Genomic DNA, 26,324 nt, shown 5'->3' with positions numbered 1-26,324 from the left:
AGGTTTCACCCCATTCTTTATTTCACACATGCTGCTCCACATAAACTTGCGACTTAAGTAAATGGCAGCACTTATAAGGCTCAAGCACAACCTCTCATTTCTGCTCAGATTTTAATTTCAGTTTCGCTAATCCCTGAAAACTGCAAAAACTGATTGAGTACTTTGATGTTTCTGTATATCATAGGCCACTCTCCTCCACAGGCCAACTCTAGTGGGAGAAAGTGGCCCAGTAAAATTGCACTAATAGAATTAACCCAGGTAAACTGCAACTGGTGGTCCCAAATGTATCTCATCCACTATAAGAACATAAGAAATAGGAGCAGGAGTAGGCCATTTGGCCCCTCGAGCCTGCTCCACCATTCAATGAAATCATAGCTGATCTGATCATGGACTCAGCTCCACTTCCCTGCCTGCTCCCCATAACCCTTTACTCACTTATCGCTCAAAAATCTGTCTATCTCTGCCTTAAATATATTCAATGACCCAGCCTTCACAGCTCTCTGGGGCAGAGAATTCTATAGATTTACAACCCGCTGAGAGAAGAAATTTCTCTATCTCAGTTTTAAATGGATAGCCCCTTCCTTATTCTATGTCCCCTAGTTTTAATTTCCCCTATGAGTGGAAATATCCTCTCTGCATCCACCTTGTCGAGCCCCCTCATTATCTTATAAGTTTCAATAAGATCATGTCTCATTCTTCTGAATTCCAATGTGTATAGGCCCAACCTACTCAACCTATCCTCATAAGTCAACCCCATCATCTCCGGAATCAACCTAGTGAACCTTCTCTGAACAGCCTCCAATGCAAGTATATCGTTCCTTAAATACGGAGACATAGAAACATAGAAAATAGGTGCAGGAGTAGGCCATTCGGCCCTTTGAGCCTGCACCGCCATTCAATAAGATCATGGCTGATCATTCCCTCAGTACCCCTTTCCTGCTTTCTCTCCATAACCCTTGATCCCCTTAGCCATAAGGGCCATATCTAACTCCCTCTTGAACATATCCAATGAACTGGCATCAACAACTCTCTGCGGCAAGGAATTCCACAGGTTAACAACTCTGAGTGAAGAAGTTTCTCCTCATCTCAGTCCTAAATGGCTTACCCCTTATCCTAAGACTATGTCCCTGGTTCTGGAGTTCCCCAACATCGGGAACATTCTTCCCGCATCTAACTTGTCCAGTCCCGTCAGAATCTTATACGTTTCTATGAGATCCCCTCTCATCCTTCTAAACTCCAGTGAAATAAAGGCCCAGTTGATCCAGTCTCCCCTCATATGACAGTCCAGCCATCCCTGGAATTAGTCTGGTGAACCTTCGCTGCACTCCCTCAATAGCAAGAACATCTTTCCTCAGATTAGGAGACCAAAACTGAACACAATATTCCAGGTGAGGCCTCACTAAAGCCCTGTACAACTGCAGTAAGACCTCCTTGCTCCTAGACTCAAATTCCCTAGCTATGAAGGCCAACATACCATTTGCCTTCTTCACCGCCTGCTGTACCTGCATGCCAACCTTCAATGACTGATGAACCATGACATCCAGGTCTCGTTGCACCTCTCCTTTTCCTAATCTGCAACCATTCAGATAATATTCTGCCTTTGTGTTTTTGCCCCCAAAATGGATAACCTCACATTTATCCACATTATACTGCATCTGCCATGCATTTGCCCACTCACCTAACCTGTCCAAGTCACCCTGCAGCCTCTTAGCATTCCCCCTCACAGCTCACACCGTCACCCAGTTTAGTGTCATCTGCAAACTTGGAGATATTACACTCAATTCCTTCATCCAAATCGTTAATGTATATTGTAAAGAGCTGGGGTCCCAGCACTGAGCCCTGCGGCACTCCACTAGTCACTGCCTGCCATTCAGAAAAGGACCCGTTTATCCCGACTCTCTGCTTCTTGTCTGCCAACCAGTTCTCTATCCACGTCAGTACATTACCCCCAATACCACGCTCTTTGATTTTGCACACCAATCTCTTATGCGGGACCTAGTCAAAAGTCTTTTGAAAGTCCAAATAAACCACATCCACTGGTTCTCCCTTGTCCACTCTGCTAGTTACATTCTCAAAAAATTCCAGAAGATTCGTCAAGCATGATTTCCCTTTCATAAATCCATGCTGACTTGGACCGATCCTGTCACTGCTTTACAAATGCGCTGCTATTTTCATCCTTAATGATTGATGCCAACATTTTCCCCACTACTGATGTCAGGCTAACCGGTCTATAATTACCCGTTTTCTCTCTCCCTCCTTTTTAAAAAAGTGGTGTTACATTAGCTACCCTCCAGTCCATAGTCAATAGACTGTTGGAAAATGATCACCAATGCACCGACACTTTCTAGGGCCACTTCCTTAAGTACTCTGGGATGCAGACTATTAGGCCCCGGGGATTTATCGGCCTTCAATCCCATCAATTTCCCGAACAAAATTGCACGCAGTACTCCAAGGTGTGGCCTCATCAATACCTTGTACAGTTGTAGCAGGACTTCTCTGCTTTTATACTCTATCCCCCTTGCAATAAAGGCCAACATTCCATTTGCCTTCTTGATTACTTGTTTACCTGCATACTAACTTTTTGTGTTTCATGCACAAGGACCCCCAGGTCTCTCTGTACTGCAGCACTTTGCAATTTTTCTCCATTTAAATTATAATTTGCTTTTCTATTATTTCTGCCAAAGTGGATGACCTCACATTTTCCCACATTATAACTGCATCTGTCAAATTTTTGCCCCCTCACTTAGCCTGTCTATATCCCTTTGCAGATTTTGTGTGTCCTCCTCACAATTTGCTTTCCATCCCATCTTTGTATCATCAGCAAACTTGGCTACATTACACTCAGTCCCTTCATCCAAGTCATTAATATAGATTGAAAATAGTTGAGGATCCAGCACCGATCCCTGTGGCACCCCACTAGTCACTGTTTGCCAACCGGAAAATGATCCATTTATTCCGACTCTCTGTTTTCTGTTAGTTAGCCAATCCTCTATGCTAATATATTACCCCAACCCCATGAGCTTTTATCTTGTGCAGTAGCCTTTTATGTGGCACCTTATCGAATGCCTTCTGGAAATCCAAATACACCACATCCACTGGTTCTCCCTTATCCACCCTGCTCTTACATCCTCAAACTTCCACTAACAACCTTTCTCATTCATACTGGCACTCTTCTTCCTCCTCCAGTATCCCCCACTCCACACAATTCAAATAGATACTATGCTCTCCAATCAACCAAGCTTGCACTCTTTCTATTTTCAGTTCAGTTGGCACTATTCTCCCTTCTTCCCATCACAGCTAATTCTGGTGCACTCATTCCCCACTCCCTCAGTTAAGCCTCCCTCTCCCACCCTAAAACATCGTTCCCAGCTTACCTCTCTCCCATCCAAAGTGTCAGCTGTGGCTCAGTGGGTAGCACACTTGTCTCCGAGTCAGAAGGTTACTGGGTTCAGATCCCACTCCAGGGACTTGAGCACATAAATCTAAGCTGAAACTCCAGTGCAGTGCTGAGGGAGGTGGTGCCGTCTTTCAGATGAGACATTAAACCGAGGACCCGTCTGCTCTCTCAGGTGGACGTAAAAGATCCCATGGCACTATTTTGAATAAGAGCAGGGGAGTTCACCCCGATGTCCTGGCCAATATTTAACCCTCAACCAATATAACAAAAACAGATTATCTCGTCATTATCACATTGCTGTTTGTGGGAGCTTGCCGTGTGCAAATTGGCTGCTGCGTTTCCCACATTACAGCAATGACTACACTCCAAAAGTACTTCACTGGCTGTAAAGCGCTCTGAGATGTCTGGTGGTCGTGAAAGGCACTATATAAATTCAAGTCTTTCTTTCTTTCAAAGCACCACTTATAACTTTTGCCCCCTGCCCTGCCCCCTCATTACTATCCATTCCCCTCTTCATTCATTGCCATCAATTTCCCTCCTTCCCTCAATGCCACCCCAACCCAAGTCATGTACCTAATCAGAGAGATTCTGCAACTGCATTAGCTGTCAGCTGAAAAAGATGTGAATTTCCAAAGTTCCGAATAAAGGAAATTCCTGTCCTCGTGGGAATTCTCGCCTATAGTAAGCAGCAGCTTAAATAATTTCGAATAGCAACAAGTCTCAGTAGGAGCTGTACTGAGGAGAGAGAGTATGGTTCAGAGACATGGACCATGTACAGTAGACACCTCAAGTTGCTGGAGAAATATCACCAAAGATGTCTCCGCAAGATCCTACAAATCCCATGGGAGGATAGGCGCACCAACATCAGCGTCCTCATTCAGGCTAACATCTCCAGCATTGAAGCACTGACCACACTCGATCAGCTCCGCTGGGCAGGCCACATCGTCCGCATGCCAGACACGCGACTCCCAAAGAAAGTGCTCTACTCGGAGCTCCTTCATGGCAAACGAGCCAAAGGTGGGCAGCGGAAACACTACAAGGACACCCTCAAACCCTCCCTGATAAAGTGTGACATCCCCACTGACACCTGGGAGTCCCGAGCCAAAGACTGCCCTAAGTGGGGGAAGTGCATCCGAGAGGGCGCTGAGCACCTCGAGTCTCATCGCCGAGAGCATGCAGAAACAGCGTAAGGCAAACCAGTCCCACCCACCCCTTCCCTCAACGACTATCTGTCCCACCTGTGACAGAAACTGCAGCTCTCGTATTGAACTGTTCAGCCACCAAAGAACTCACTTCAGGAGTGGAAGCAAGTCTTCCTCGATTCCAAGGGACTGCCTATGATGATGATGATGATGATGATGATGATGACACTGAATTTTTGTTAACAAACACCAACATCCATTGAAATGTTGACACCCCCAAATACTGACCAGTGACATGCATGCACCTGGCTGATTAGGAATTTCCTTTTTTCAGATACTTGCAAATTCAAATATTCTTCAACTGGCAGCACTACAGAGAACCAGGAACCTTGGGGGCATCAAAACTCGGATCCAACACAGCACACATCAAAAGAAAGATTTCCTCACTGTTGCTGAGAGCAGCCCTCACTAATCTTTAAATGCACCAATCAAGCAAACATCAAAGGCACACCCTCTCCACATCTTGTTTGCAGCTTCCTGTTGCACCCGTGAACAGCAGCAGGATTAGAGAGGAGGAGTTAACAAAAGAATTTGATAATTCACACACTTCTCCCCATAGACAATATTTACCTAGAGCTCATTTTCATCAATTAACCTTTAGGACAGCCAACAGGTGAGGGAAATTGTTAAAAATTGTGCTACTTTTTGCAAGGTTTGTAGGCCAGAGGGCAGCAGCAAATACCATTAATTATTTTGGTGATTAAATCTGAACAAAAACTTGCATTTACATAAAAGCAAAATACTGCGGAGGCTGGAAATCTGAAATAAAATACAGAAAATGCTGGAAGTGATCAACAGGTCAGGCAGCATCTATGGAGAGAGAAACAGAGTTAACGTTTCAGGTCAATATCAATATCGACCTGAAACATTAACACTGTTTCTCACTCCACAGATGCTGCCTGACCTGCTGAGTACTTCCAGCATTTTCTGTTTTTAATTTACTTGCAGTTATATACTTGCAGTTATATAATGCCTTTAACGTAGTAAAACATCCCAAGATGTTTCACGGGAATGTAATCAAACAAAATTTGATATCAAGACACATCAGGGGATATTAAGACAGAAGATGAAGAGCTTGATCAAAGAGGTAGGTTTTAAGCAGTGTCTTAAAGGAGGAAAGAGCGATAGAGAGGCGGAGGTTTAGGGCGGGAATTCCAGAGCTAAGGGCCTTGGCAGCTGAAAGCACAGCCGCCGATGGTGGAGCGATTAAAATTGGGTCTGCTGAAGAGGCCAGAATTAGAGGAGCGTAGATATCTCAGAGGGTTGTCGGGTTGGAGGAGGTTACAGCCAGACGAGGCCATGGAGAGATTTGAAAACAAGGAGAATTTTAAATTTGAGGTGTTGCTTAACCAGCAGCTAATAAAGATCAGCAAGCAGAGTGTTTGAAGAGCAGACCCTCAAAACTGCCACCAAGCTCATGGTCTACAGGGCTGTAGTAATACCCACCCTCCTGTGTGGTAAGAGACATGGATCATGTACAGTAGACACCTCAAGTCGCTGGAAAAATATCGGCAACGATGTCGCCACAAGATCCTACAAATCCCCTGGGAGGACAGGCACACCAACATCAGCGTCCTCGTCTAGGCTAACATCCCCAGCGTTGAAGCACTGACCACACTCGATCAGCTGGGCAGGCCACATAGTTCGCATTCCAGACACGAGACTCCCAAAGCAAGTGCTCTACGTGGAGCTCCTTCATGGCAAACGAGCCAAAAGTGGACAGCGGAAACGTTACAAGGACACCCTCAAAGCCTCCCTGATAAAGTGCAACATCCCCACTGACACCTGGGAGTCCCTGGCCAAAGACCGCCCTAAGTGGAGAAAGTGCATCCGGGAGGGCGCTGAGCACCTCGAGCCCTTCGCAGGCAGCGGAAAGAGCGTGTGGCAAACCAGTCCCACTCACCCTTTCCCTCAACGACTATCTGTCCCACCTGTGACAGAGTCTGTGACTCTCATATTGGACTGTTCAGCCACCAAAGAACTCACTTCAGAAGTGGAAGCAAGTCTTCCGCGATTCCGAGGGACTGCCTATGATGATGATGGTTGAATGGGACTTGGTACGTGTTAGGGCACAGACAGCAGCCAAGTTTGCGGAGGGTGGAAAATGGGAGGCCGGCCAGGAGTGCATTGGAATAGTCAAGTCTAGAAGTAACAGGGTTTCAGCAGCAGATAAGCTGAGGGAGGGGCAGATTTGGGCGATACTACGGAGACGGAAATAGGTGGTCTTAGTGATGGTGCCGAAATGTGGTGGAAGCTCATCTCAGGGGAAAATACATCACCATGATTGTGAACAGTCTGCATTTCCAGCTGGGTGGGACTGCACACCCCTGGTTCCATTCTTACCTATCCAGTCGTAGCCAGAGAATCACCTCCAAGAGTTTCTCTTCCCACTTGCACAATGTTATCTCTGGTGTCCCCAAGGATCCATCCTTGGCCCCCTCCTAATGCACAGCGACATCATCTGAAAACACAGCATTAGTTTCTACATCTACGCTAACGTTACCCAGCTCTACCTTATCACCACCTCTCGACCCCTACACTGTCTCTAAATTGTCAGACTGCTTGTCCGACGTCCAGTACTGGATGAGCAGAAATGTCCTCCAATTAAATATTGGGAAAACTGAAGCCATTGTCTTTCATCCCCGCCACAAACTCCATTCCCTAGCCCCTTCCTCGATTTTAAAACCCTCAGTCTTGTTTTCAAATCTCTCCAAGTCCTTTTCCCTCCCTTTCTCTGTAACCTCCTCCAGCCCTACAACCCTCCAAGATCTCTGCCCTCCTCAATTCTGGCCTCTTGAGCATGCCCGATTTCAATCGCTCTACCTTTGGCGGCTGTGATTTCAGCTACCTAGTCCCTAAGCTCTGGAACTCCCTCCCTAAACCTCCCCGCCTCGCCTCCTTTAAACCTAACTCTTTGGCCAAGCTTTTGGTCATCTGTCCTAATATCTCCTTATGTCGCTCGGTGTAAAATTTTGATTGACAACGCTACTTTGAAGCGCCTTGGGACATATCACTACATTAAAAGTGCTATATAAATGCAAATTGTTGTTGTTATTGTAGGCACTTTGGAGCTTTCATGTATTAACATTAATTTTAACAACTTCAGACCTTAACCACAGCTTCCATTTTCTTTCTGGCGGTAGGTGCTGCAACGTCGATGGGTATTTTCAGGGATGGTGGAGGCAAGCAGGTTGGTGCTAGGAGTGAGACCTCTTGTATCTCATCCTTTGTGTCGATCTACTTTTTTTCTTCCACCAGAATCCTGGGTCGCTGGACCCTTGCCAGTTTTTCCATACTTCTCATTCTACTTATCGATCCTCCTCCAGCTCTTCTCATATTCTCAGTGTCTTGTAAACATACTTTATTTCTTTGATTTCTTTCAGTATGCCTTGCATTTCTTATCTGCCCTTTTATCACTGTAGCACTTTACACCTCATTCTATGGGCTAGACCCTCCACTTTTTTTGCATGCTTAATGCCCACTTAATGCTCATTTTACTGCTGAAATGACGCATAACGCCCATATATCACCCATTTTGGCACAAAATGGAAACTGACGGGCATTTTTAAGAAACTTATCGCTGAGCATTACTTTCTACACTGATTTAACGCCGAGATTGAATATTAACGCCCGCCCACTTTTTTTTGTTGTAAAGAGCATATTTACCAAACTAACGGCCATGAGATCGCCCAGCGTCAATTTCACCACCTCGCACACATATCGGCCATAATATCGGTCCCCCAAAAAAACGCCCAGAAAAAGTGGAACTAACCGGAACTAATCACAGCGTTATGGACGCCATGTTCTAGATCATATGTCTCATCCTTTAAAAGGCTGCTGTGCTTCAATCTTGGCGGAGTTCGGATGTACTCTGCAGGTTGTTGGAGTTGATGTGAACATCTCTAAAAACATCTTGACCATACAGTGACCAATTGGAATTGAATAGGTGTCTTAGTAGGGAAATTCCTTGTTTGTGACCAATCGGCGGAAAACAGAGAGCTACTGCAATGGGACCTGTTCTTTCTCACCCTCTCTTGGTGACCAATTACATGCAGCAGACTGGACATCGCCAAAGAAACGCTCCACTGCATTATGTGCCCAATGTAAGACGTGACAGACTGATGAGGAGGACCCTCCCCTGTTACACCCCCCCGTAAGTACAAGGAGAAGCAGTCTAACCATGATTTGCCCGACACCACCTGCCTTAAGAGACTGCGCTTCCACAAAGAGGTTATCACTGAGGTATGCCAGCTGATAAGGGCAGATCTGCAGCCTGCCAGCACCATCAGTACTGCACTGTCCATCGAGGTCAAAGTCACCACAGCACTGTCGTTCTATGCCTCGGGTTCTTTTCAGGCCACAGCTGGAGACATTTGCGGACTTTCTCAGCATGCCACACATCGCTGCATTAGACAGGTCACGAAAGCTCTTTACGCATGCAGGAGGGACTTGATCAGCTTCCCTATGACCAGGGAGGCACAGAGTGAGAGGGCTCTAGGATTCTCTAGAATTGCAAACTTCCTCAAGGTGCAGGGAGCAATAGACCGTACGTACATCGTGATGCGGGCACCTTTTCAGGAACCGCAAGGGATTCCACTCCCTGAATGTCCATCTGGTTGTCGACCACCAGTAAATTATACAGGCAGTGAATGCTCAATTTCTGGGCAGCATTCATGATGCTCACATCCTGCATGGGAGCACTGTATCTGACTTGGTAACAATCAGGCACAAGATCAATGGTCGATGCTTGGTGATGAAGGATATGGCCTTGCCATCTGGCTGATGAACCCCTGCGTGACACCCACATCGAAGCCAAGAGGCGATACGAGAGCCGCAGAGCAACTCGCAATATCATGGAGAAAACCATTGGAGTGCTGAAGCAGCGCTTTAGATGCCTGGACCACTCAGGAGGCGAGCTCCAATACCACCCTGAGTAGGTAGCTCAATTTGTGGTGATGTGCTCCATGCTGCACAACTTGGCTATCAGGAGGGGACAAGAATTGCCTGATGAGTCTGACAGTCCACCTCACCAGAGAGAGGAAGAGGAGGATGAGGATGTGGATGTTGACATTGGCCCAGACAATCAGGCTGACGTTGAAGCCATATCCCCGCCCCCCCTGTAGTCCGCATGAAAAGGCCCATGGTGGCATGATAGCTGCAAGAGCCTGATGTCAGGAGCTCATCAATGATTGCTTTGCCTGAAAGAACGTTGGTGTTATTTACAAGGCTGACACACTGCTGGGTGTGCAGGTGATACATCAATGGTGGGCATCACCTTGGTGACAGTTAAAGTTTAAGTTGATTCAAGTTAAGTGTAATTATACTCTTTGATGTTAAGGAATCACCAGCGTGTAACGGTGCAGCTATCTGAGCCAATGCGCTACACGGTTTTGTTAAATAAAAAACATTTAAACCAAACATTAGTCTGAAATCATCAGTATTTCTGTACAAACCAACCCCCCACCCCGCTTCTCCACCCCACCTCTACCCCTTCCCCTTCCCCTCCTGACTCCAAGCCGCCTGGCCGAGGATGCTTCATTGGGGGGGGGGGGGGGGGGGGGGGCGGGGAGTGATGGCCGAAACGCTACTTGGACAGATACGGGAGAGGACGGTCCGCAGGTGGGAACGTGCTCCGAGCCGGAAGCAGGATGTTGCTGCTGGCTCTCATGTGTGCTGGGAATGGGGGTGCAGCACCTTGGGGTGCAATGCCACGCTCCCGGACCACTGGGAGCCCTCTGTCACCAGTGCTCCTGGCTACCAGCTCCAGGGCCTCCTCCATCCCTTCCATGATATATCTTATTTGTTGGACAAAAACTTGGTGCCAACTATGTCCTTGGTGCTTAGTAGGCTTTTTGCTACTGGTGAATCTCCGTCGTGCCTCCCCCAACAGCCAGACAAACACACACCACAGCCACACACGCTTTCAGTGCCTCTGAGTTCCCTCTCTCTCTGTCTCCTCTTCTGCGTGTGTCATGATGATCCTTGACCTCCTGAATCACGGGAATCAAGCGTTGCCATGCCATTGCTAAGGGCGGCCACACTTTACGGCAGAACGTGAAAAAAATGTAACGCTACCGCCCATTTCATATCGTTCGCGGTAACGCCCATTTTCAAAAATGGAGACTAAATGCTTTGAGAATGGGCAAGAAGCCAGCGATCTGGAAACCCTTTTTTACTGCCCACGCCGGAAATAGCACCCATTTTGGGCGATAAGCACAAAAGTGGAGGTTCTAGCCCCAGGTCTTTTTCTTTATGTGTGGTCACTGTGTGTGTTTTTCACATTCACCTTGTTCTGTTCCTTTTTAAAAACTGGTCATCTGCAATATCTTTCATTGCTGAGGAAGGATTTATACTTGACATGTTGACTGATTTGTGCTCTCAACAGATGCTGTGAGACCTGCTGAGTGTACTCAGCGTTTTCTGTTTTTATTCCCATCTCCTTTCTTTTCCCCTCACTGATAGCAGATTAAATTCTACCTCCTCTCTCACCACACTGATATTAGGTGATCAAATTCTAACTCTTACCTCCTCTCACCTCACCACACTGATGCTATGCAATCAAGTCATTGGCCATCTGCCATTTTCTATAAAATTCAGAATTAAATGAAGGGATTACAAAGAACACAAGGCTGCATTCACTAATAGGCCTTAAAGGGACAAATATATTGCTGAAAAGTATGTAACCAGATCAAATAAAGAAATTAGGAGAAATTTCTTAACACAGAGAATGATGAGAATGTGGAACTTGCTGTCGCATAGAGTCATCGAAGCAGATAGTATTGATGTATTTAAGGAGAGGCTTGATGCACACCTGATGGATAAGGGAACAGAGGGATATAAAGCAGTGTGGGAAGAGTAATTAGAGTGGTAGAGTATCAACACTGGCATAGAGAAATTGGGCCAAATGGTCTGTTTCTCTGCTGTAGATTCTATGTGGTTTTGGAGATGCACACAGCACATTGCATCTGTATGTCAGGATGCAAATTGAAAAATCTTGATAATGACGACAGCTATGTTATTAACAAAATGGATACACTGCACACAATGGTCGCCCTACAAAATTAAACTTTAGCATCAACAATTTCATATTTGTCAGATATTAAAAATATTCATGCTTGATAAAGTAATGTGATGGTGATGTTACTTTTAGCAGTCAACACTTTGCAGAATACAATCCATTCATACATACTGTAGATGAATTTTGTTCAAAATAGTTTGCAATTCTGGAAACTTATTTAATTTTGGAACTGTCACTGAGACCCATAAAAATGCTGTGAACTATGTAAATAATTATTGTTAGCTAAACCTTGTCCGTCTTTATTTTACTCCTTAAACCATGTGCACTGATGAGAATAGTAATAACCTAAAGTGGGTTACTAAGGCTTTAAATTTAACCCTCACCATCAAGTAAAACTTCAAAATTAAAACCCTTATCCCACCCACTAATCTGTCCCTATTTAATTTAATCTTACCCTTAACATCTCTGGGCAAGGGAGAGGGGTAGAAAAACAGCCACATTCTGCATTTCCTGACTCCTGTTGGAAGTGTGTGTATGTGGGTATCAGCTGACAACACGGGATTAGGCTCAACATTAATAGTCCCAATATTTGAGCACTTAATGTCCTTAGTCACAATGAAGACTCAGCATTTCAGTGAGATACTGGAGGGTGATTGGTGCCTGTGGAATCGAACCCCAGCAACAGTCTCCACCTAGGAGACAAGGGATAAAAAGTAGATGTTGATTAGTGTTGCTCCGCATTTGCGTATCTCTTGTTTGTATCTCTTACATACATGCTGCAGTCTACGCTGTGCTCAGCAGCACTCCCAATGTCTCCTGTACAATGACTCTACCTTCATCTATTCCAGACAGATCTCATTTCCTCTGTGACATACAAAGCAGGCACTATGACAATGATTTCCTCTCGCAGTGTAAGGAACTGATGTCTCTCTGAAGTTGAGATGTTGATTAAATAATAATTACAGCCACTTCCATGAACAGTATGGTGGCAATATCTTTGTTCAGGGCTTAAAGCGGCCAGGTTAGCACAGTGGCTACAGTGGATAACTTTATATCAGTCTTTTATCGAAGTTGCCAAGAATTGATGACATCAATGTCCTGAAATGGCTCTGATCAAAGTCACAAATAATATCCTATGTGACTATGACAAAGGTTGACTATCACTCATCATCCCTCTCAACCTGTCTGCCGCCTTTGACATGGTTGACCACAATATCCTCCTTCAACGCCTCACAGCCATCGTCCAGCTGGGTGGGACTGCCCCTGCCTGGTTCCATTCTTATCTATCCATTTGTAGCCAGATAATTACCTGCAATGGCTTCTCTTCCTGTTCCTGCACCATTACCTCTGGTGTCCCCTAAGAATCTATCTTTGGCTCCATCCTATTTCTCATCTACATGCTGCCCTTTGGCAAAAACACATCAGTTTCCACATGTACACTTACGACACCCAGCTCTACATCATCACCACCACTCTCGACCCCTTCCACTGCCTCTAAATTATAAGACCGCTTGTCTGACATCCAATACTGGATGAGCAAAAACTTCCTCCAACTAAATACTGGGAAGACCAAAACCATATATGGAGATATTTGGGCAGATGACCAAAAGTTTGGTCAAAGAGGTAGGTTTTAAGGAGCATCTTCAAGGAGGAATGAGAGATTGGAAGGCAGAGATGTTTCGGGATGGATTTCCAGAGCTTAGGACTTCGGCTGCTGAAGGCACGGCCCCAATGGTGGAGCGATTTAAATTGGGGATGCTCAAGAGGCCAGAATTGGAGGAGTGCAGATATCTTGGGGTTGTAGGGCTGGAGAAGATACAGAGATAGGGAGGGGTGAGGTTGTGGAGCGATTTTGAAACAAGGATGAGAATTCTAAAATTGAGGCGTTACTTAAGCTGGAGCCAAAGTAGGTCAGCGAGCACAAGGGTGACAGGTGAACGGGACTTGGTGCGAGTTAGGACATGGACAGCAGAGTTTTGGATGATCTCAATCCTTGCACCATCATCCCTTGCGTCATTTAATCCCTCCTGCCTTCCACCCTATCATAGACATTCCCCTTTCTTTCTCCTGCCCCCTTTCCCTCCCTATGTACGTGCTTAAAACCTATTACATCCCTAAATATTTCCATTTCTGATGAAAGGTCATTGATCTGAAACATTAACTTTGTTTCTCTCTCCACAGTTGCTATCTGACCTACTGAGTATTTCCAGGATTTATGTTTTTATTTCGGATTTCCTTGAATTCTGTTCATGACTCATGCCTCTATGAAATCTTGTTACAGGCAACTCTTGATTATCCGGGTCACTCGGGGATTGGGCTATTCCAGGTAAACGATTATTCCGCTAGGATGAGTCTACATTTTAAAATTAAAACTTTAATGAATAAATACAATCACTAGGGCGAGTTTACATTTATAAGTTAAAACTTTAATGAATCAATACAATCAGCTACAAACAGTAACAAAAGATGGACATTACCAGCATTCATGTACAGGTTCTGTGACTGGAACCCGGTGACTGGAACGACATTGCCCCCATTCCCAACGTCAGCCACAAGAGACAGCGGCTGTAGCAGCGCGCACATACACACCAGCAAAGCAAGGGCAGAGGAGGGTGATTTTTACAGTGAGTGAGAGAGTGTGTGCGAGAGAGAATGTGCAAGTGTGAGAGAGTGTGTGTGAGAGAGAGAATGAGCAAATACAAATGAGCACAGTGTTTGGAAGACGATTTTTCCAAATTATTTGGAGCTGTCTTTTCACTTGTTAGCAACAGAATTTTAAATCCCGTTACAACGGTTTCCCGTTGGATCCGTGTACGAATAATCGAGAGTTGCCTGTATATAGATTCTGGAGCCAAAATGGCAGAATGCAGAATTTGTCTAAAGTCTTCATTGGTGATTAATTAATTTGCCACATTACATAATCCCCATAATATTTCTACCTGACATAGATCCCTGATCAGACGTAGCTTGTCTTTCACCTGCTACTTCCATGATGTAAAAATGCCTTTAACTGCCTTGAGTTTCTATTTACATTTTGCATTTCTGTTGCCTTATTGGCTTTTTTGACTGTCATTTCAGTTATCCTCAACTGACTTTGTCTGCCACTCATTATTTTTTGCTTCTCTGAATCTTTTAAAGTTTTTTTTTTCAGTCTTTGAAAAACGTTAGTGGGAGTTGTGTACAGACCTCCAAACAGTAGTAGTGATGTTGGGGAGGGCATCAAACAGGAAATTAGGGGTGCATGCAATAAAGGTGCAGCAGTTATAATGGGTGACTTTAATATGCACATAGATTGGGCTAACCAAACTGGAAGCAATACAGTGGAGGAGGATTTCCTGGAGTGCATAAGGGATGGTTTTCTCGACCAATATGTCGAAGAACCAACTAGGGGGGAGGCCATCTTAGACTGGGTGTTGTGTAATGAGAGAGGATTAATTAGCAATCTCGTTGTGCGAGGCCCCTTGGGGAAGAGTGACCATAATATGGTGGAATTCTACATTAGGATGGAGAATGAAACAGTTAATTCAGAGACCATGGTCCAGAACTTAAAGAAGGGTAACTTTGAAGGTATGAGGCGTGAATTGGCTAGGATAGATTGGCGAATGATACTGAAGGGGTTGACTGTGGATGGGCAATGGCAGACATTTAGAGACCGCATGGATGAACTACAACAATTGTACATTCCTGTCTGGCGTAAAAATAAAAAAGGGAAGGTGGCTCAACCGTGGCTATCAAGGGAAATCAGGGATAGTATTAAAGCCAAGGAAGTGGCATACAAATTGGCCAGATATAGCAGCGAAGCCCGGGACTGGGAGAAATTTAGAACTCAGCAGAGGAGGACAAAGGGTTTGATTAGGGCAGGGAAAATGGAGTACGAGAAGAAGCTTGCAGGGAACATTAAGACGGATTGCAAAAGTTTCTATAGGTATGTAAAGAGAAAAAGGTTAGTAAAATCAAACGTAGGTCCCCTGCAGTCAGAATCAGGGGCAGTCATAACGGGGAACAAAGAAATGGCAGACCAATTGAACAAGTACTTTGGTTTGGTATTCACTAAGGAGGACACCAACAACCTTCCGGATATAAAACGGGTCAGAGGGGCTAGTAAGGAGGAGGAACTGAGGGAAATCCTTATTAGTCGGGAAATTGTGTTGGGGAAATTGATGGGATTGAAGGCCGATAAATCCCCAGGGCCTGATGGACTGCATCCCAGAGTACTTAAGGAGGTGGCCTTGGAAATAGCGGATGCATTGACAGTCATTTTCCAACATTCCATTGACTCTGGATCAGTTCTTATGGAGTGGAGGATAGCCAATGTAACCCCACTTTTTAAAAAAGGAGGGAGAGAGAAAACAGGGAATTATAGCCTGACATCGGTAGTGGGTAAAATGATGGAATCAATTATTAAGGATGTCATAGCAGCACATTTGGAAAGAGGTAACATGATAGGTCCAAGTCAGCATGGATTTGTGAAAGGGAAATCATGCTTGTCAAATCTTCTGGAATTTTTTGAGGATGTTTTCAGTAGAGTGGACAAGGGAGAACCAGTTGATGTGGTATATTTGGACTTTCAGAAGGCTTTCGACAAGGTCCCACACAAGAGATTAATGTGCACAGTTAAAGCACATGGGATTGGGGGTAGTGTGCTGACGTGGATTGAGAACTGGTTGTCAGACAGGAAGCAAAGAGTAGGAGTAAATGGGTACTTTTCAGAATGGCAGGCAGTGACTAGTGGGGTACCGCAAGGTTCTGTGCTGGGGCCTCAGCTGCTTACACTGTACATTAATGATTTAGACGAGGGGATTAAATGTAGTATCTCCAAATTTGCGGATGATACTAAGTTGGGTGGCAGTGTGAGCTGCGAGGAGGATGCTATGAGGCTGCAGAGTGACTTGGATAGGTTCGGTGAGTGGGCAAATGCATGGCAGATGAAGTATAATGTGGATAAATGTGAGGTTATCCACTTTGGTGGTAAAAACAGAGAGACAGACTATTATCTGAATGGTGACAGATTAGGAAAAGGAGAGGTGCAACGAGACCTGGGTGTCATGGTACATCAGTCATTGAAGGTTGGCATGCAGGTACAGCAGGCGGTTAAGAAAGCAAATGGCATGTTGGCCTTCATAGCGAGGGGATTTGAGTACAGGGGCAGGGAGGTATTGCTACAGTTGTACAGGGCCTTGGTGAGGCCACACCTGGAGTATTGTGTACAGTTTTGGTCTCCTAACTTGAGGAAGGACATTCTTGCTATTGAGGGAGTGCAGCGAAGGTTCACCAGACTGATTTCTGGGATGGTGGGACTGACCTATCAAGAAAAACTGGATCAACTGGGCTTGTATTCACTGGAGTTCAGAAGAATGAGAGGGGACCTCATAGAAACGTTTAAAATTCTGACGGGTTTAGACAGGTTAGATGCAGGAAGAATGTTCCCAATGTTGGGGAAGTCCAGAACCAGGGGTTCTAAGGATAAGGGGTAAGCCATTTAGGACCGAGATGAGGAGAAACATCTTCACCCAGAGAGTGGTGAACCTGTGGAATTCTCTACCACAGAAAGTTGTTGAGGCCAATTCACTAAATATATTCAAAAGGGAGTTAGATGAAGTCCTTACTACTAGGGGGAATCAAGAGATATGGCGAAAAAGCAGGAATGGGGTACTGAAGTTGCATGTTCAGCCATGAACTCATTGAATGGCGGTGCAGGCTAGAAGGGCCGAATGGCCTACTCCTGCACCTATTTTTCTATGTTTCTAGTTCTGAAAACCAGTCTTCTCATGGCTCCAGAAGTTTGCTCTGGCTGCTGTGATCCTGGACCATGGCTATCATTACAATATAATCAACTGGAACTGTACCACAAACACCAGAGTCAAAGAATTCACCTACTTTCAGGCGACTAAAAGTAATGTTGGGCTGCTAACTCTAATACACCGATGCCCACCTATATCCTCTCCAAAACAGAAGCTATCAGGACTTTATGGAGGACTAACACTGATGAGGGCTCCAGGTGGTGAGAAATGTTGGACTAAAGCAGTAATGGGCACTACACAAACATTTATATCCTTTCCATTATTGATTATTGGAAAATGAAATTTAAATTACACCATTCACGTGGAGGAAAAGGAGGGAGGGAGCCACATTGCACAGGGTAGTCAAGCAGAGGAGATTCCGAGGGAGCTACAATGAACAGGACCATTCATGCAGTGGAGATTCAAGGGGAGGCCCACTGAGCAGGGCATTCATGCAAAAGGTACTGCGGGGAATTACAGTGAAGTGGACGTTCACACAGAGAGGGTTCAGGAAAGTCGGAGGTACAGTGAGCAGGAGATTCCCACAGAGGGGAATGCATAACATTCCCACAGGAATGGCTCGGAGGTGTGTAGAGAATAGGATGTTCGTACTGAGGAGTCGTAAAGGGAAACAGGAATCAGGAAATGAACACCTGGGACATTCAGAGGCGATAAGGTCAGCAGCGGGGTATTCACACTCTGAACATTTGGGAGAGGTACAGTGAACATGGCATTCACACCTGGAACATACAGAGGAGAAAGGAATCACATCCAAGACATTCAAACCGCAGGTCAGTGGATATTTGCACTGGGGCACTGAGGTGTCATACTTACTCAGTATCAAAGGGTTAAACTGAGCTGCTTTAATGAAGGCAGATTAGGATAAATGAGAGAACAAAGGCCATTTATTTGTTGCTAAAGTTTGCAGTGTGTGTAAGGACTGTGAAATGATATTCCATTATTGATAGATATAAAAGCATGTGGGCTGCCACTGAGTTTTACATTAACGGTACTGGTTAAGGGCAATGGCTCTCACTGGGCTGTTTTCAGGCAGGCCTTTTAAGCCACTCAATCAAAATTTTTCAAAATTGGCTCCTGTGGCATGTTTGAATTGCAACAGTTTATCTCCCGTAGTATGACAACGTGTTTTAAAAAATATAAGAAATATAAATGACAACAGTGCAACTTACATCACTACGCACATCGCCATATACAATGTGCGTAGTGATGTAAGTTGCACTGTCGATATTTTAACAGCAGCTTCCCAATATTGGTCGCTCATCCCACAATATACAATGCAAATGGAAAAGCAGTGATATGGAACTATAATCCTCACCTACAGTAGATATCTGGGTAACCGGTTGGCATAAGAACATAAGAAATAGGAGCAGGAGTAGGCCATTTGGACCCTCAAGCCTGCTCCGCCATTCAATAAGACATGGCTGATCTGATCATGGGCTCAGCTCCACTTCCCTCCCTGCCTGCTCCCCATAACCCTTTACTCCCATATTGCTCAAAAATCTGTCTATCTCCGCCTTAAATATATTCAATGCCCCAGCCTCCACAGCTCTCTAGGGCCGAGAATTCCACAGATTTACAACCCTTTGAGAAGAAATTTCTCATCTCAGTTTTAAATGGGCAACCCCTTATTCTAAAACTATGCTCTCTAGTTCTTGATTCCCCCATGAGTGGAAACATCCTCTCTGCATTTACATTGTCGAGCCCCCTCATTATCTTATATGTCTCAATAAGATCACCTCTCATTCTTCTGAACTCCAATGGAGTACGGGACCAACCTGTTCAACCTTTCTTCATAAGTCAACTCCCTCATCGCAGGAATTAACCGAGTGAACCTTCTCTGAACTGACTCCAATACAAGTATATCGCTCCTTAAATAAGGCAACCCAAACTGTACGCAGTACTCTCGGTGTAGCCTCATCAATACCCTAACTATGTGAGTACCCAAGCTTCCTCTATTAAGTCACTTCTCAGACCTCTTTTCATGAGAAAAAAGCTCCAGCCTATTCAGTCTTTCATGATAGCTTTTTCGAACTGACCAGGCACACTTGCAGAGTGACTTTCTCAGCACTACATTAGTTTGATCCTTTCATATACCTAATGTATTAGGGTACAGCAATCAAAGGGTGGTTTCTGCTTCTATCTCGCACACTGAAGTCGATTATGAATAGTATGTTGATAGGGTTAGCTGTAGTAGGGTGGGAGGAGGCTCATGTGGGGCATAGCTTGCATCAGTAATGGTGACCATGAAACTACCGGATTGTTGTATAAACCCATCTGGTTCACTAATGTCCTTTAGGGAAGGAAATCTGCTGTCAATTCACGGTCTGGCCTATATGTGACTTCAGACTCACAGAAATGTAGTTGACTCTTAACTACACTGGTGGCTCACCACCACCTTCTCAAGAGCAATTGGGGATGGGCAATAAATCCTGGCCTTGCTGACGATGTCCACACCCTATGAACGAATAAAAAAAAAAACACTGGCGTGAACCGGTTGGACTGAATGGGCCTATTTCGGTGCTTTACATTCTATGTAATTCCATGAATCCCTCCAAAATTGAACGGTTTCACTTTCTGGGAACCAATGAAGCTCTTGTAATTATGACCAGCTCGGGAGTAGACATTCTGGTAGCCATTCCATACTTTTAGCTACACAAATTTAAAATATAATAGTCAATCACCTGTGGCATTGCACACAGGGAGTCAAGACAAAGAACAGTCTTCAGCTGAAACAATGTGAGGGGGCAAGGGATAATTAGACCAAAATGCGCAGACACAATTCAGTCCCCAATTTAAAGTAATACATTCAGTCTTTATTTTTATATTTCAATTATAATTACAGAGAAAATAAGGGGGAGGATGACAAAAGTGCATACAAAGAGATTAAGAAATAAATCAAAAAAACAATTAGGAAAGCAAAGAGGAACGACAAAATTAAATTATCAAGGAATATAAAAAGAAATAGTAAAGTATTCTACAGACATATAAATAACAAAACAAAATCAGGATAGAGATAGGGCTACTAAGGGATGCATAAGAAAAACTCATAGATAATGACAGACAAATGGCAGAAATATTGAATAATTACTTTGCCTCAGTATTTACCAGGGAGATTAACGGGGTGAACGTGACATTAGAAGAGATCAAAAATGGTATCAAGACATTTAAGATAGAAAAGGGAAGATAAGTGATAAAATAAGTTAAACTTAGAGAGAATAAAACCGTTGGTCCTAATGGATTGCATTCACGCATACTAAAAGAAGCTAGGGACAAGATAGCAGGGGCACTATTATATATATAAAAAAATCATTAGAAAACATTATAGTGCCAGAGGACTTGAGGACAGCTAATGTTATTCCTATATTTAAGATGGGAGAAAGTACAACTGCACGGAACTATAGACCAGTTAGCTTAATGTCAGTGGTAGGAAAAATAATAGAAACTTTATTCAAAGATGTAAATAAAAAAAATTTAGAAACAGAAAATGTAATAAAGAATAGTCAAGCCGGATTTCAAAAGGGAAGGTCATGCTTAACCAATCTTGGTGAATTCTTTGAAGTAGTAGCAGAAGGAGTAAATAAGGGTAATATAGCAGATGTAATATACTTGAATTTTCAAAGGGCCTTCGATAAGGTACCACATAATAGACTCATGGTTAAGGTCACAGTATATGGAATCAGATGACAAGTAGCAGAATGAATAACTAGCTGGCATGGGTTTAAAGATAGCTACGCAGACTGGTGGAAGATGGGAAGTGGCATTCCACAGGGATCGGTGCTGGGACCAAAGCCGTTCACCATTTACATAAACGCTTTGGACTTGAGAACCGGAACCACAATTTAAAAATTTGAAAATTTCACGAAATTGGGGGGCACAGTTAATACTGAGGAAGACTGCGACAAACTACAAGTCGTCATTAATAAACTTGCAGAATGTGCATGTAAATGGCAAATACATTTTAATATAGAAAAATGTGAGGTGGTGCATTTTTATAGGAGAAATAAGGAGGCTACATACTCCTTGGAATATGAGTCTAAATGGGGTAGAGGAGCAAAGTGATCTAGGGGTACACCATCACAAATCATTGAAAGTAGCAATGCAAGTTAACAAGACCACAGAAAATGCAAACAAAGCTCAGGGGTTCATTTCTGGAGGAATAGAATTGAAAAGCAGGGAAGTTATGGTAAACTTGTATAGAACCTTGGTTAGACCACACTTGGAGTACTGTGTACAGTTCTGGTCTCCATATTACAAAAAGGATATAAAAGCACTGGAGAAGGTGCAAAAATTATTTACAAGGATACCACCAGAACTGAGAGGTTACAACTATCATGAAAGACTGAATAGGCTGGAACTCGTTTCTCATGAAAAGAGAAGTCTGAGAAGTGACTTAATAGAGGTCTTTAAAGAGTATGAAGGGGTTTAATAGAGTAGACGTAGAGAAGATGTCCAAAACTAGGGGCCCTCATTTTAATATATTCATTTATACATCCAATAAAGAAGTCAGGAGAAATTCTTCACCAAGAGAGTGGTTAAAATGTGGAACTTGCTGCCACATGGAGTAGTTGAGGCAAATAGCACAGATGCCTTTAAGGGGAAGCCATCGAGGAACAAACGTGCGCACATATATGCACACGAAAACTTGTAATGCTGTAATTACACCCTCCTGCCGATAGCGGCACTACAGCATCTCCATTGGTGGGAGAATGCAATTACAGTGAGACAAGTTTGCACAGTCTCCACTATAAATGTGGACATGGAAGTTTATCGTGGAAAAAGCTGACAGAAAGTGTGTGCAAACCCAAGATTTTTAATACACAAATACGCTCTACTCCAAAACACCTGCAGAAATTTTTAATGTTGGTTAACATAAAGCACATTAGAGTAAAGAATATGACCAGAGCACACAGTTACATCCACACAAACTCACCTATATCTGTACAGTGCAGGGATTAAAATTCTGTGTTAATATCCATCACTTAAAGGGAATGTAAGTTCTGATTTGATTTACCCTCAACATTATCAGCTTAATGACGAGTGGACAAGCGGTAACTCACTCAGTGCATGGTGAGGGGAGGAAGAAAATGTCTTTAAGGGAATACTACTGAAATTTGTTTCATTAGAGACCTGTGCTGCAGTACATAAAGGCATATCTGATGTGAACCATGTGTTTATGGATTGTGAGCGAAGTCCGATAGCATGAACACTTCCAGAAACACACACACCCACCCACATATGCCCCCATATAAGTGTGCACATATGTTCCTCGATAGCATTAAAAAACCTCAGACCAATAACAATGTGGCAATGCTTCCTCTGAGCATACTTAAGCCAGCTCGATTTACCTCATTTCATTCAGCAGAAACAGCTACAGTATACACACTTCCCCAGGGAGTGCGCTCACCAGACACAGAGAGAAGGCCCGTCACCACTCATAAATCCATCGGTATTGCCTTGTTTAAGAAGCTGCATAATATATGCAATAAACCATACGACTGCAGTGCACTGTAAGAACAGGAGACTGCAAGATATGAGAGGAGGATACTGATGGGACTGGACAGAGACAACAGGACAGAAATTGTGATGCTGCACTGCTGTCATGGAACTTTACTATCACGAGTGGGAGTCGGAAATGGGGCAATGAGTCCCAATTTGGCATTTCTCAGTGTTTTTTTTAAGCAGGGCTCTGTGCTGGCAGCAGAGTCTCACAACTTCTGCCCTACAGCTCAAACACATATGCTGCACTTAAGCACTCGCATAAATACAAGATTAATGCAGAAAGGACCGATATCCTAATGGACACAATATAAATATATCTATTTATAACTCTGTTCAAGTATAGTGTTAGTAATATATTAAAAAAATAACTGATTGTCTGAATGCTGTAATTAAGGGGTTCAGATGCTATCATGAAATGCCGAAATGAAGCTCCAGTGCATCACAAATACAGAGAGATTTTGGGGGACAGTTTGTTCAGTTAATTTTCTTCTGACATTGCCAAGGGCATGTGTCAAGGCAGATATAGGAACATGGGAAAAGGAGTAGGCCATTTAGCCCCTCGAGCATATTCCGCCATTCAGTGAGATCATGGCTGATCTGTGACCTAACTCCATATACCTGCCTTTGCCCCATATCCTTTAATATCTTTGGTTAACAAAAATTGATAGGAACATATCAATGGCTATGATATTCTATCCAGTTGATGCTTGATAAACTCCACACTGAAGGAATATATTGTGATATGATCATTATAGATCTACCAAATTTAATCTGCAGTTAATTACCAAGAAATAGCATAGTGAATGGATATAGTATATAACACACAACATACATTAAGGTCTTAAGAATACCTCCAGATTTCTTGATAGTACCATTTACAAAGTGCATTGTGATATACAGCTAATCAATTGGTTAGCATGCTGCGCGGTGTTATCTCTCTGGACATTCCTCCTGCGCAAGCCTTGTTTTAATGACAGTGAAAGGGCTCTTTCAGTTCTTCATCCCATTTCGGGCTGCAATGGCTGTCATAATTACAGCATCACATTTTACAATTACACACATCACTACAATAGAAACCACATTGTTGGATTATGGACTACTCTACATATTGCTGCACAACACACTCGTATCATGAAGAAACAACACTCTTTAATTGGGACAGATGAGGGCCATTACCTGTCTGAATCTACATCATCAGCAATAAAAAAAAAACAAAAGCAAAAACACACACAAAACCACAGAATGGCCAAGGACAGATGTCAACATATCTTGAGCTTCTGTCCATTCTGTGCCAACCCAAAGCTGTTGGCCTGCCTTCACTGACACACTGCAGCGTGATTCAGCACACACTTTACACTGTTCAATACCCTTCAGTTCATTTGTAAAATAAAATCTAACTGGCAGAAATTATTTCATAACACTCGCTTTAAAGGATCAGTAGAGTTCTAAATAGCCAGTCGCAGTATTTTAAGAAACCACTGCACTTCAAATGTTTTTTTAAATTTGATGAAAAAATACTCCCACAGTTCTGCAATGGTTTCCTAATTGTGGATCTCAAACAGTCTCCTCCTGGGTGATCCAGGAACAAGGAGGCAGTCACTTTCAGCTGAATTTGTCCCCACTGCCTGGCAAGTCTGCTTCAGACATGCTTTGCGCAGTCCCCTGCAGCTGGGACAGTCAGTCGCACTCAGTTCAAACCCGACAGTAAACCATGTGTCTGTCAGACACATCTGCATTCCAGTCTTTGCCATACACAGCTCTTACCTGCTGCAAAGCCTCCATTTCCCATCCGCTAATACTCTCACACAATGAGTGATGTCCTGGTGTCCCCTCAACAGTGACAAAGAGATGCTGCGATGATGACCCCTCTGTCCGTGTTTCCATCCCAAAATCTGCAGTGAAACGCTGCTCCCAGCTCCTGCATCAGCTGTCGGCGTCCACTGATTCCATCATCAACACAAATCTGTCATACATCAAGCGCACAACTCCAGGTTTTTCCCCGTCGGTAACACAAAAGACGGCAATCTGCAGTTTCTATAGCGAGTCTCAGCAGTGGACTGTGTATTTGAATATGTCTCAACCACACAGCAGGTCTCTTACAGCCAGCCAGTGTGCATCTCATCGGCCTATTTATTCAGCACCCTCCCATCCATCATGAGACAAACTGCTCCCCCTTCAGCAACAGCATACGACGATCCCAAGCTGCAGTGCAGTGTCGGGGATGTACCTGCTATCCTATTGCTCCCCTATTTGGAACAAATCAACATTAAAATCCACCACTACATGGCTACCTTCTGCAATCCACCAATCCAGTGTTCCTCTCAGAGCTGGCCTATCAGCAGCCAATGTGTGCCCGTTGCCTGGGTTACAGTATTAGAATGCTGTGTTTGCTATTGATTAGAGAGGTTAGCACACTGCAATACAGAAACGCAGTCCTCAGCACACTTCAGCAATGATCCCAGTCACCACAACCTCTCCTGCCGAGATCCCAGAGAATAGCACAGCCTGCGACTGCAGTCCTAACAGGGGCACATGAAAACAAACTCAATCCCCACAGGGCAACAGTGACAACCTGCAGCAAACACAGGAAACTTATCGATAGTCCATAGACTGTGGGGCAGAACAACATCAAAATTCAACCACAGTAGCCTGCAGCTTCATGTGCACTGCTGGGACTCCTCAGCAGCAACAGAATAAAAATGAACTTCTGCTACAGGACCAGTATTCCATTTAAAGCATACACTCAATAATTACTATCAATTAAAGGCATTTTTCCGAGGCCACTGCTTTAAAAAAATACATACAACGTGAAGAAGAAATTGCTATTTCAGTTCTCAGAAAGAGTCCACTGTGGATTCTCAATCGGGTAGCTGGCAGCTTTGTCCACAAGCAGCTATCAGTACAATAAACCACAATCACAAGCTTGCTGTTCCTGCCTGTCTCTCAATAGCCCTGCCATTAAAACAGAACTGGGGAGTGACAGAAAGAGCACCTCATGTACAATGTTCCACAGAGATGCTGACAGGCATTGCACAACACATACTAATACTGTCGAACACTGCCTCACTACATTTTTTCTAAATAGGAAGAGTTAACCATCATAGCACATAAAATTTGCAGCACAGAAACAGGCCATTCAGCTCAACTGGTCTGTGCAGGTGTTTCTGCTCCACATGAGCCACCTCCCACCCTACTTCATCTAACACTATCTGCATATTTTTCTATCCCTTACTCCCTCATGTACTTTTCTAGCATCCCCTTAAAGGCATTTATGCTATTCGCCTCAACTACTACATGTGGTAGCAAGTTCCACATTCTAACCACTCTCTGGGTAAAGAGGTTAGTGCTCCAAGTGTGGTCTAACCAAGTTTCTATACAAGTTTAACATAACTTCCCTGCATTTCAAT

At 44.0% G+C, this 26,324-nt stretch overlaps 1 protein-coding gene across 4 annotated transcripts in view; it reads right to left on the bottom strand.

Moving 5' to 3' along the window:
• Positions 1-25,058, bottom strand: part of LOC139226454 (RIMS-binding protein 2-like) — a 267,359-nt gene extending 242,301 nt beyond the window's left edge. For all 4 annotated transcript variants that reach the window (XM_070857232.1, XM_070857233.1, XM_070857235.1 and 1 more), the window contains exon 1: positions 24,682-25,058. In XM_070857232.1, coding sequence (XP_070713333.1) covers positions 24,682-24,801 — 120 coding nt within the window. In that variant the 5' untranslated portion in view covers positions 24,802-25,058. The remainder of the gene's footprint in view (positions 1-24,681) is intronic.
• Between the last annotated feature and the right edge of the window lie 1,266 nt (positions 25,059-26,324).

This window comes from Pristiophorus japonicus, chromosome 16 (assembly GCF_044704955.1).
Source record: "Pristiophorus japonicus isolate sPriJap1 chromosome 16, sPriJap1.hap1, whole genome shotgun sequence".
In the NCBI taxonomy this organism is placed as follows: Eukaryota; Metazoa; Chordata; class Chondrichthyes; family Pristiophoridae; genus Pristiophorus; species Pristiophorus japonicus.
Note: the sequence above shows the minus strand (reverse complement) of the source record. Positions and strands in the feature narration are given on the sequence as shown.